The following is a 13620-nucleotide window of genomic DNA, read 5'->3' as shown; positions in this document are numbered from 1 at the left end:
GACTTACACATCATAAGGAGTAGGATGAAGTTTAAGCAAATGAATTTGAGTAGAGCTCAAAATAGTGGTGATTCGAGTAGTGACTCAAGTGATGAAAGTGGTAAGATGAACAGCAAGGTACAGGACAAGTCTAGTGGCAGGCGATTTTATAGTTGTAGTAAAATTGGACACTTTATTAGGAATTGTCCCAAGAAGAAGGATAAACAGAAGGGTTATGTGAGAGGTGAAACGAATGTGGTTAAGGGGTCGAGCTATAACCCCAGTGAGGTTTATTGAGAGAGTAAACCTAGTCACTACATATGCATCTGTGTGTGATCCTTTCTGCATGTGTGTGATTGCCTAATTTGTTGCATGATTATATGTTGTACTTCAATTTGTTTGATATGTATGTTTGCATAAATTTGAGGTAATGTGATTTCTTGGTGTAATCGTTTGCATGCATAGTGGGTTAGGATGCATTAACAATGTGTTATATATCTTTTGGTAAGGTGGAGTATAGATGCCTAGGGGTACATGATATTTTGTACCGGGGGATGTAGAATGTGACATTTGGATCACGAGTGAAGATGTGATCAAATGTGTAGAATCATTTATCTGTGAAAGAGACCCTGTACAGGTAGAGTGTGAAAAATGCACTTCTATCACTTTTGTAAGGTGAAGGCCCATTATCCACGTAGGTTGGGAGAAATGATGTGGTGATAGAGGATTATCCCGTGAACTTAGGATCTATTGTGATTTGCAAGTTAGACATGAGTTGAGTGATCTATTTAGTGAGCATGATAGGCGATGAGAGGAAATATGTGTTCTCAAGGTGGGAGTAACACGAAATGGGATAGGATAGATGTAGTGAGATCTTTTGTGGGGTCATTTATGTATGTGTTGCACATGTGTTTGATTGTGTGCTGATTAACTTGGTGTAAATCGGTGGTTCTATGTGAACATATTTTTTGGAAAGATCTATATAGTATCTTATATAATATCTTCATTGCATAATTAGTTGTTCACTGTGATACTTGTTTCTACTTGGGTATTTCTTGACCTTAGCCTCAGTGACTACATGGAGCACGTATGGTATGTGTTTTTCGGTTCGAAATATGAGGTAAGGTTTGTGAGCTCAATTTTATTGGATTACTTTGATTTTACAAGTATAAATTGTGTGTTTTGATTGCTTACAAGTTATTGGGCATCAAGGTGGAGATTGTTGGGTTTTGATACTCAAAACTCCCCGGGTTATGATATAAAATCGGTTTTAATTTTCAGTCGGCTTGGACCAAATTACTGAACAAAATGTCAATGCCACTATTAGAACGACCCAACCCCAAATTTTATGGACCACTAGAAGTTACCTAATTTAATAGTGTTGCTCATAGCTCGTTTCACCTTTTACTTGGACGGCTTTATGTTGTTACCCAGTTTGGAGCCCATTAACTTGAGCGTTGGGCCTTTGGGCCTTGACCTTAACCTAAACCTAACTTACCATTTTGGGCTCTTTACTTGGGCTATATACTTGTCTCTTTGTTGCCTCCGATGAAGAAGGACTGCAGCCTCTATTCTTTCTTCCCGTTTTCTCTGTGATTCTATTCGATTGCTCTTCACCCGTGATACCTTTGTGGTCATTTCCTGTGTGGAATTAGTACATCTTGGTGAGCTCTTTGTGGGCAACTAAAGCAACCGTGAAAGGAAGAAACCGTTTGGGTCAATTGGGCTTGAGTTCGATAATGGTGTTGATATTGGTGATTAAACTGAGCCCAAAAAAACCTTACATAAGGTGGATTTCATCCCTACAAATATGATAAATGAATTTTATGCTTGAAAATCTCGTGAATACAGCTGCGGTAGATTGTCATAATTTGACTTTTTCTGTCACCTATATGAATTTTGTTAGTACATTGACCTTTTTATTGAAAAAAAAATTCAGGCCCCAAACATTATTCCAGGTCCGAACTCAGTCCTATGAATCTGCAAACTAGCATTCAGGAAAAGTTACACAGTAAAATCTCACACTCACACACTGAGTGAAGAAGGATGTTATATTTGGTAGGATTGGGGTTAGGGGATGGAAAAGACATTACGCTGAAAGGTATTGAGAAGGTCAAAAAATGCAGCAAAGTGTATATGGAGGCCTACACTTCTCTGCTCTCCTTTTGCGCCTCTGCCACTGGCAATTCCACTTTGTTGGGTTACGAGTTAATACTTCAATTTTTGATTGAGTGCAAGTTTCATAAAGTTTGAACCTTTATTTTGATATTATACAGGAAAACCTTTATGGGAAATCAACTATAATTGCTGATAGGGAAAAGAGAGATGATATGCTCTTAGAAACTCGAGAGATGTTGTATACACTCTAGTGTACAACCCTCTCATATGAGAGGGGGTTCACGAATTTTTTAATCATTGTGGGTCTCCTCTTATGTGAGAGTAGTATACAAGCATCATTATTCCAGAAGCTTAGTTTTCGGATGTGGTCTTTTTCGTCGGGGACCCTAATTTTGACTTCTCTATATTTATTTTTCATTTTAGTTTCCCAATATTTTTCTTAATGAGTTTATTATTTTTACCGTACATTTAAGAGAATGATTTTGAAAAGTGTGTTAGTGTGATTATGTTGATGTTAACAATGAATTCTTTTAATAGGAAATCCTTAATTTGGTTCGATACAATGTGAAATCTGGGTAATCGATTTTAGCTTTTTACACCATAAACACTTTTGTTTTTTTGTTTTTTAATCTAAAACAATGCATCTTTTACAATCGCCTGGAAAAAAAAAAGTGTATAAATTAAGTGCTTTTTTTGGATAGGTTTAAAATTTGTTAAAAAGTTGAAGTCAAAATTCAGAATTAATTTTAACTACACATTTCATATGTCTTCACATTTTATATTTTATTTTTGTGGGCGTGTGACTTGCTTCAGAGTCTTAGCTCCCGTTTGTTTCTTATTTTTGGAAAAATGAGAATGAAAAATATAGTTGTTATAGGCTCCATACAAGAGATAGAAATTCAATCATTTTAATGAATAAATAATGAGAATTAAACAGGTGGCTTAATTGGGACATTAACCATTTTCTTTCTTTTGTGAACAATGAGGATGATTCTATCATTTTCATGCCCGTTCAATGTTCAAGTTTGAAAAAGAATGTATTAGAAAATCGAATAAACAAACATTTAGAATGATAATGCTAAAAAAGGGTTTATGTGGCTTTTGTAACATCAGTTCTTCACTAAGCAAATTGATAATTAAAGAAGAATACTCTTGGGAAGGCTTTATTTCTCTTTCTAACTATTGTTTATTTGACTTTTGTAGATTTTACGTTTTTGGATTTTATTATTGTTGTGCACCAAATAGACTGTATATACTGATTTTTTTTTTAATTTTTAATTTTATGCGATTCGTGTTTCTTAATTTTAAGTTTTTCTATTCCGTTTACCTTTTTCTAATAGGAGACAACAAAAGAATTTAAAATAGGGGAAATTTATTGTATTGAAAAATTTTATCCTCCTTTTGGAACACAATTTGAAGTTTCATTGATAATGTAGAAACTAGTTTATAGTTGCATTTGCACATTAAAATTTAAAAATATTTTCTGAGTGGAAAATACTAAATAATAATCACAGAGCTTTAGCTTGTGCTGATCATCGCATACTTTCTGACTTGCAGCATAGAATGAAGATACTACTTGTGTTGGTATGGCTGTGAAGATCGGGTGATAGTTTCTGGTTTGATGAAGCAAACTTTTGACATTAGATTTTGGACCTCCTTTGCATTGCCTAGTCATAGTAGACTATGTTCAGCCAGTGGAAGAAGAAATGCTAGAATTTTTTGAAAAGTTCATATCATACTTTTTAGTGCATATTTGATTCTGATTTTTGACCCCCAAAAATTAAATTTTTTACCGTTACTCTCCTAAGTTAACCGTTATATTTTACTTCTTCTTTCACAAGTGGAACCCTTCTCTTTAACGATCAAAAAATGAATTCTTATAGTCAATACCGAACAAGTCATTAATTTGTTATTGTCTGCTTTGGTGCTACAGTATAATACAAGTTATAATTATCTGATTTTATGCTAGAAATTGGATTCGATCTGGATTTTAACGTCATGCATCCCTTGGACAATTTGTTGCTATTATCATTGTTTATGGTAGATTTTTTTTTTTTTTTTTTTCCAAACCAAAAAGGCAGTAAGCCCTTATTTGATCCTCATTTTTTTCAAAATACATTTTTTCTCTCTCATTTTTAACCACACATTCTTCAAAAAAAAATAATATTATCTGCAAACCCAAAACATTTTTTTTTTTAACCACACATTCTCTATCAATTTACTATTCCAAAATGCATTCTTAGAAAATGATGTGACTCAAACAGACTATAAATATATGATATATCCAAGGAAATGCGCATGATAATTTAAAAACCAATAGAGAAAGCACTGTATTTGGTCCTCACTTCTAGCATCAATTCATTAATTATAGCTCTTTAAGTTCAAATAAAAATTTATAAATGTAGCTATTGATAACCAAACTCCACAGGGCCGCATGAGCAACTGAAAGTGGGATACCTGATGATGAAGTGTTTTCTGTAATTAAAAAACGAAACTGTATTTACATTAAGGATTTCAGCAATCTGATGTAATCTTGATGTACTATATTCACGCTTCAAGCAATCCTCAAAACACAGTCCTTTCCATATAGTCATGGACGAAAAGATTTTGTACATCTACCATAAAGTTATCCCCTAAGTGAAAATCTTCAAAGCAAATACTAGAATGCAGTTCTTAATGGGGTATAATTGCCATACTTGCTCTGCAATTTGCCCTGCAACCATGTCACCCGAACATAGTTTCTCTTGAGAGAAAGGAATGTCTCCCTGAAACTAGGATTCTCAAAGAGATCCAAGGCAGCATAATACAGGTGGTCTTCAATGCCTTCTATCTCATCCAATGCTTTTACGCAGTTAGTAATCGTGAATTTTCTATCAATCTGAGGCATTGTAACTGTTCGCAGCCTTGACGAAGCAATCATCTCTGTAAAAGCTTTTGCCATTCCATCACTTAATTCTTGATTCCAGTTATTTTGCACAGGCACAGAGACCAATTCTGAAGGGCGCTTTCTCTTTTTATCTGCTGTGTTCGTTTTTTGTGGTGAAGATTCATTCTCATGAGCATTTTTTGACAAGGATGGAGTTTTAAGATGTGGGTTCCCACCTTCTGTACCTGGGAGATCAGTCCCACCGATCTTGCCCAGTTCTTCATAGTGGCTTGATTGAGCATACTTGCCATCCACCCCCGAATCTGCAAATATTGTGCATAGTTGCTCGTAAATAGCACAATCCTTGGCTTTCGATTGTTCAATCTTTGATTGTACCTGTATGCATAAAATGTTTTATGACGATATTATGTAGCTTAGCACATAAATATATATACATGCATGGAGCTGTATGTACATAGGAGAGCGACAGGGATGAGAGATACCCCAAAGTCATCCCATAAATCAAAACCCAAGTAGCAGGGATCCTGCACTGCATCATTTTGGTTAACAACAGATTGCAGATTGTGATAACGGGTCCTAAGAACATCTAGATGTTTCCTCAATTGATTGTTATTGAAATTGAGATTGGTCTGTCTGTTAAATTCCTCACGGATCTGGTTCCATGTTTTCTTGTCAAAAACATTATTTGCCCTGTTCCCAATCTGAATATGCTCTGCCACTATGTCTGCAAAAATCTTATCAAGGGCTGCTGTCCATCTCGTCCTCAAACGCTCTTGCTTGGGCTGCTGGTCTATAGCTTCAGTATCCATCTAGAAAAGCATTTCAAATAATCAAAAATATCATGATATTCAGCTAAGTGCAAAAATTCCTCAAAGAACAGCCAGTCTTTTCAGCTGGTAAATATAAAAGACAAACTTACCCTGGGTTGATTTTCACCCAAGTATTCGCATATACGATCAAATTGCAGGTTCTGCTCTTCTGCAAGTGTGTGCCACATCACACTATAACAGTGGCCAAAATTTCCAATTGAGAAAAGGATATAACAAATTAACAAGTACAGTGGAACTTCCACATCCAAGAAAAAAAAAAATCAGTTTTCTCACAAAGCATTTTACAACTTCCAAGCCATCATTAACAGGCCAGTGAAGTGATTGCACATTGCATTTTACAGCTGTTCTAAGAACCAAAAATGAATAATTTAATCACGCCACAATCTTATAGTAAAACACAATCCTAACCACAACTGTACCAAAAAATGAGAAAAAAGAGAAATTTCCAGAAGTTACAATTTTCTTAAACAGTGATCCAGAGGATGAGTCGTGATTTTACTTAACAACACATTGTCCCAATCACCATATCAAGAATACGAGCCATCAGTCATCAAACTTCCATTGCATACCAAACCCTAAATTACAGTCCAGAATTTTTAAACGCTTAATTAACAGTAATAAATCACACAGAAGACTAGCAATTAAACATCCATACCGCAATCAATTATAATCGAAAGCATTGACAAAACAGATACACCAACCAAATAAAAAAAGTAAACTGTTAATGCATATATAAGGCAGAAAAGGCACCTGATCGGAAAAAAAAGGATCGGAATCCGCCGGACAGTGAGAATTCCGTCCAACGGCGACTAAGCAACAGGTATTGAATTTGTGATTTTAGGTTATTTTTTTTGCATACTTACTTTTACACACATTCACATAATAAAATATTCTGTACATAAATTTAAATTTTTTTTCTTTTTTACTTTCTATCACATACTTTTCTAAAAATCACTATTCAAAACGTTATTTTTCCCAAATAATAATGAAGGGTAATAAGCACATAACGTCCTCACCATTCACTATTAATGTGGAAAACGTCATTACCTTTCAAATTTCGATGTTTTCACCTTTATTTCCACCTTTCATTCCGAAAAATGTCATTTTCATCCATTTTCACAATTAAAAAGCTATGAAATGATGAATACACCCTTCTATTTAAATAAAACAAAAAGAAAATAAAGAACTGATTACAATCATAATTCCAAATTTTTCAAAAAAATGCAAATGAGTTCCAAATAAATTAATAAAAGGATAATTAGTACATAATGTCCCTACCTTTCACTATTATTGTGATAAAGTCCATACCTTTCATTTTTGGTATTTTTCCCCTTAATTACACATTTAGTTGTGCAAACCATCCTTTCTATTCATTTTCATTCAATTTCTCAATTAAAAAAAATTGTGAAATTATGAATATACCCTCCTAATTAAATAAAAAAGAAAAATAAAGAACTAATTGCAGCCATAGTCCCAAATTTTTTTAAAATGTAAAACGAGTTTCAAATATATTATTTTAAAAAAAAAAAGTGTAAATGAGTCCCAAATAAATTATTAAATATTATTAATTAATTTTAAAAAAAGTGCAAAAGAGTTCCAAATAAATTATTAAAAAATTAGAAATTAAAAAAGTAAAATTATTTATTTATTTATTTTAAATGGTAGAGCATATTCATCAATTTACAATTTTTATTGAGAAATTAGATAAAATGGATAGAAATGATGATTTGCACAATTAAAGGTGTAACTAGGGGTAAAAATGACAAAAAATGAAAGTTAATGACTTTTTCACAATAATAATAAAATGTAGGGACATTATTTGCTAATTACACTTCTGAAAATTTAATTTGAGACTCGCTTACACTTTTAAAAAAAATAAAAAATGGGGACTATGGTTACAATAAGTTCGCCTTTTTTCTTTTTGTTTTATTTAAATAGAAGGGTATATTCATTATTTCACAACTTTTTTATTGAGAAAATAGATGAAAATGACTTTTGTGCAATAAAATATGGAAATAACGGTGAGAATGCTAAAAAAATTGAAATGTAATGACATTTTCCACAATAATAATTAAAGGTAAAGACGTTATTTGCTAACTACCCTAATAATGAAGGGCGCTTAAAAATTTCATTATTTAAACAATGTTACTATTTTATCTAATTTTTAAAAAATACAATCATAATAAGATTTTTTCTCTTTGCATGTGTTACTATTATATTTGGATATGGTAACTTAAACTCATAAAATTTACGAGGAATTTGTAAAAATAGAACCACAGGGTGTTAAAAAACGCAGTTACGCCCTTTTTCTAGTATCAGATGGATGGGTGTCCCTCCATCCATAATTTTTATATTCATGCGCCCAATATTGCAACCATAAAAATCTGAACCGACGAGGCAGAAGAAAAAGCATCATCGTCCTAGAAATTGTCGCTGCTTTATTCTGTCCAACCAACTGCATTTTTGTTTCAAAACCTCCAAATTCTTGTATATTTTATCATTTCCTTTTAAACTTTTGATTCAAAACCTTGTAGGTTGCATGTTAAGGCATTTTCCATTTTTTTTTACCGATTCTCGAAAATTTCAAGGAAAATGGGAAAAAAATCATGGTGCAAAAGATGTTGTGGATGGTGTCTGTTGACCTTCGAAAATAGTCAACAGGTGTCGTTGAAGGACAATGCACACGTGGACGTGCTTCATAGTGTATTAACTGAAAAATAGATATTATTGTAGAAGAAGATGAATAGTAGGCAATGGAAGTATTGTATTTCCCTCTTTGTATTATTTTTTTCAGATCTTTTAATTGATACAAATATTGCCTATTTATAATGTTTAGGCAAACGTAGTCATCGTTGGATTGGATCCACATAGCCTAATTTGCCAACTCTAACTATTACATCAATTCTATTACACATTAATTATATTGATAGATTTTTGACAAGAGGTCAACCACTCTATAAACTAGGTTGACATTGTTGACACTCATTAACTGCACACGTCACGTCAGTCAACTCTGAAGACGTGCTTGTCCGACCCTCTTCAGGTTGTAAAGGACTTCGGATGGTAGAGGGTGAGTCACTTCGATAGAACTTAGTGCAACGACCTCGACACTTTATTTGACATCTTCAGACGTTAGTCCCTTCTGCACCAATTCTTTGGTGCTTGCCATATGTATGAATGTGAGATCTCCATGTGAACCATTTTGTATTGATTAATAACAATGTCTGTTGTTTGTTGTGTTAGCAACAATCGCATTTTGACTTTTCATTGCTCTAAAATTGAAAAATCAAAAGTCTGATTCAAATGAATCTCCTGTTATTGGTTCTGTTGCGTAGAAATATGCACATGCTCTTAAAATTGCAATGCAATTTTTTGACATACAAAAATGTATAATCTCTCATTCTCTTATGATGTTTATTCATATCTTATGCATGTGATATGATGTCAATTCTTTTGTGTTTAGTTAATGTGATGCAGAATTATTCATATTGCAGTTGGAAAATTGGTGGACAATAAAATATCACGTAGAGGGAATTCAGCATTAAAAAGATAGAAGTCAAGCAAAATTCGATCTTTCTAAAGGGATGTATGATGCAGGAGATCATATGAAGTTTGGATTTCCGTTGGCCTTCACTGCAATCGTGCTGTCATAGAGCATCCTCGAGTATAATGATCAAATGAAGGCAGTGAATCAAATGGAATCGGCTCAGGACTCACTCAAATGGATAATTGATTATTTGATAAATGCTCACCCTTCTGAAAATGTTCTTGACATTCAGTTCAGTCCAATCTTATTACACTCTTTGGGATGTTATTACATTATAGTCTAAAAATATCTTTCTTGGAAAATCAATGTTTTTCATGTTCTTCAAAAAGTTCAGGAAAATATGCTTTTTGTTATGATTAGGTTCGAATGATTAGACAATTTAACCAACAACATAGACAGAAAATTGAAAGAACATTAACTAGAAAATGAACTCCAATAAAATTTTGCATTAAGGCAATAAAACCATAAAGCCCTTCAAAGTTTCGTCGCCGAAGGGAATTCCTATATGAAAAAGGAACTAAAGTGTCCAAAATGCAGATATGAGCACCCAAATAGTAATCACTCAATATTATAGTGAAATCTGCCTTTCAACCACTACAATCTCTCACCGAAGAACATCACAACACTTTTAAATATATAGATCACTCAAGAAATGCTTTACATCGAGAAAGTACAAAAAACGAAACACTTTTAGATTTTAGAAAGAGAAAGAGATGAAGAACTCAAGAGCCAGACAGAGAAAAATCGAATGAATCGAATATGTTCAACCTTAGGAATGGAAAATATATTGAAGTGACTGGAAGGTCAACCAATCCAATGGTTGGTAGGGTTGACACTTTGTAACATCTCGAGCTTTCATCCCATAAAAGAAAAAATGCATTCATCCGAAACCCCTTTTTGCACAACTTGATCAACTGGGTTTTGAATAATTAACAATTCAGTCAAGTCAAAACATTTATCCAATCAGCATTTTGAGTTAGCATCATTGTGCTATATCTTAACAATCTCCACCTTAGTACAATGATCCAATTTTCATCTACAGTTGTTACTTCCAATCATGACATCCTTAGCACCCTTATCAGATACTTAAATCAACAAGTATTGATGTTCTGCAAATTTAAACAGTCCAAAAACTTGTTTAATGGTAGTATCTACATCAGCAGGGTTGTAGTTAGTAGAAATATTTTCAAATTTCACAATTCCTTGTGAAATAACATCTCTTATAAAATGAAATTTAACATCAACATGTTTAGATCTATTATGTAGCACATGATTTCTTCTTAAATGAATGATATATTGGCTATGAGAATATAAGATGATATCTTTAATAAATTCAAATTCATTTAGCCCTTGTTTGAGCCTCTTTTTTCAAAATTCATTTTCAACCACACATTTTTCAATAAAATAATATTACATGCAAACCAAAAACTTTTCCTTAATTGTTAACCAAACATTTTTCTTCAATCTACTATTCAAAATGCATTCTTTCTTCCAAAATGGAGCTCAAACAAGGGCTTAGAAGGCCTTTTAACCATTAGCATCTATAACAACTATGTATTCTGCCTCAGGAGAGGATAAAGAAATGATCTTTTGAAGTTGAGATTTTCAACTTATACAGGAATTACATAAAGTATACATACAGGCAGAAGTGGATTTTGCATTATCTATATCACATGTATAGTCAAAATCAGTGTATCCTCTCAAAACAACACCATTAGATTGTTTTCAATATTGGATTCCAAAATCACAAGTTCCCTTAATGCACCTATGAAACCATTTCCTAGCTTTCCAATGAGCTTCTCCAAAATTGGACATATAGATACTCAATACACTTATTGAGTATGGCAAATTAGGCTTGGAGCAAACCATTAAGATATATGACAAACCCAACTGCATTAGAATATGGCGCTCTTGCCATTATCTTAAACTTTTCTTTAGATTTAGGACATTGTTCACTTGAAAGTTTGAAACGATTTGCTAAAGGTAAATTGACATTTTTAGAATTAGTCATAACAAACTTTTTTAGTAGTTACAAAATATAAGATTTCTCACAGAGACTTAGCCCCGTTTGGCTCCCTTTCTCTTTCAATTTTTTTCTTCTCACTCTTACTTTCAACCACACAATCTTTTATAAAATAATAGTACATATAAATCAATTTTTTTTCTTTTTCAACCATACATTCTCCAACAAAAACACTATTCCAAACATTAAAATTTGAAAGAAAATGGGCCAAACGAGGGCTTAGTGTGCTTTCTCTTCTATTTCTTTTAATTTCAATACCTAAAATCTTTCTAACAGAACCTAAGCCCTTCATTTCAAATTTAGATTTTAACTTGTTTTTTATTAACTCTATCTCATTTATGTCATGACCGGCGAGAAGCATGTTATCAACATAAAGGAGTAGATAAAGTGAATTTCCACCCCTATTTCATTTGCAATAAAGACAAGTATAAAAAATACTCCTTTTAAAGTTATGTCCAAGTACAATGGTATCAAATCGCTTGTACCATTGTTTTGGAGTTTGTTTTAAACCATATAAAGATTTTTTAATAAAGCATACTAACTGAGATTTTTTGTTTACTTCAAAACATTAGGATTGTTCCATGTAAATTATTTCATCAAGTTCACCATTTAGAAAAGCTATTTTTACATTCAATTGATCTAATTCCCTGTTAAATTGTGTTGCTAGGGCTAAAATTACTCTAACAGTTGTAAATTTTACAACTGGAGAAAATAGTTCATTCAAATCTATCATTTTCATTTTATTCTCCTCCTTCAATTTTAAAAATCATTTATAGTCAACAACCATTTTTCCTTTAGGTCTTTTTGTTAGAATCCATGTTCTATACATTTGAATAGATTCCATTTCATCTTGCATTGCTACAAGCCAATGATTGGAATCTTTCCTATTTATAGCATATTTAAAAGACCCAGGTTCATTTTCAATTAAGCTTTGAAAGGTTAGGATTGAAACTTCATCATCAAACATAACAGGAGATCTTATGTATGTTCTTTCCCCATCTCTAGCAAGTTGGTAATCATTTAAAGGTTGATTTGCTCCCGAATCAATCTCAGATCCACGTTCAGACTCTCCATTACTATGAGTTTGAATATTTTCATTATCAATCTGAATATCAGGTTGTTGATGTTCATTATCAACCTGCTCCACCTCAATTTCAGTCTCTCTTTCTACATTATCAATTTGACTTGGAGGCTTTCAGTTTATGTCCTTTTTCAAGCAAGAAAAATCATTTTCCTTGAACACAACATTTTTGCTTGTAATGATTTTAAATCCTTTGGTTTCATTTACCCATAGTCTATACCTCATAACTCCTTCACTATAGCCCAAGAAAACATACTTAAGGGCTCTAGGTTCTAGTTTGCCTTCAGATTGATGTACAAAGGTAGCACATGAAAAAACTCTCAAGTTATCGAACTATTTAGGTTTTTAATTCCACATTTCTTTAGAAATTTTAAAATGCATAGCACTAGCAGGACTTCTACTGATCAGATAACTAGTAGTTTTTGTATCTTCTCTCCAAAATAACTTGGGAAGACCAAAACTTAAAAGCATGGATCTTACTTTTGCAAGAACAGTTCTATTCATTCTTTCAACCAAGCCATTTTGTTGTGGAGAATGTGTCAATTCCGTATCTTAATTCTAGCTGATGCAACAACTGGTTGCAAAGATGGTTTTAAGTGGCTCGAATAAGATGAACCAAATTCGAATGTTGCAATAGGAGCACTTGATGGTGGACTGATAAGTGTGTTTTTACACACTTATTTGGTTCACAAACATGACTTAAACATGGATAAAATGGTTGAATTGTGACTTAATCCAGTTAAATTCATGCATTGTAGGTAATTCAATGGAAATTGTGGAATTCAGGAGAAAAGAGCCGAAGAAGGACCAAAACGCAACAATTTGATAGTTCGAGGACCAAAGGTGCAAATATTGAAAAGTTGAGCTAAATGCAAAACGAGAGTAAAAACATGTCAAGTATGAGCTCAATGACAAAGCAAAACAAGTGGAGGAAGAAAGAATGGAAGATGGACTAAAATGAAGATAATTGAAAGTTGGAGGACTAAAGTGCAAAAACTCAAAAGATGTGCCGAATGAGTGGCATAATATTTGAAAGTGTCGATCATCAATTGGAAGATAAGAATTGTTGAAAAGATGAAGAAATCGAAGAAAGAAGTCAAGAGAAGCAACAAAGAAGTTCAGGGACCAAATTGAACAAACCACATAGATGGTTAC

At 33.0% G+C, this 13620-nt stretch overlaps 1 protein-coding gene across 1 annotated transcript; it reads right to left on the bottom strand.

Moving 5' to 3' along the window:
- Nucleotides 1-4485: 4485 nt before the first annotated feature.
- On the bottom strand, nucleotides 4486-6652 carry LOC111408867 (L10-interacting MYB domain-containing protein-like). The gene is made up of 4 exons (XM_023038683.1): nucleotides 6565-6652; nucleotides 5904-5962; nucleotides 5467-5793; nucleotides 4486-5359 (listed from the first exon to the last, which is right to left on the bottom strand). The coding sequence occupies exons 3-4, from the start codon at nucleotides 5791-5793 to the stop codon at nucleotides 4757-4759; spliced, it is 930 nt and encodes a 309-aa protein (XP_022894451.1). The 5' UTR covers nucleotides 5904-5962; nucleotides 6565-6652; the 3' UTR covers nucleotides 4486-4756.
- Nucleotides 6653-13620: the final 6968 nt, after the last annotated feature.

This window comes from Olea europaea, chromosome 14, assembly GCF_002742605.1.
Source record: "Olea europaea var. sylvestris chromosome 14, O_europaea_v1, whole genome shotgun sequence".
NCBI classification, from domain to species: domain Eukaryota; kingdom Viridiplantae; phylum Streptophyta; class Magnoliopsida; order Lamiales; family Oleaceae; genus Olea; species Olea europaea.
This window is presented reverse-complemented; position numbering and strand designations above follow the sequence as displayed.

Bases quoted from the DNA above. Each gene is read 5' to 3' on its own strand.
- LOC111408867 (XM_023038683.1), bottom strand. From the start codon at position 5,793: ATGGATACTGAAGCTATAGACCAGCAGCCCAAGCAAGAGCGTTTGAGG. The intron at 5,360-5,466 runs GTATCTCTCATC...TTATGCATACAG, and splicing joins ATTTATGGGATGACTTTGGG to GTACAATCAAAGATTGAACA.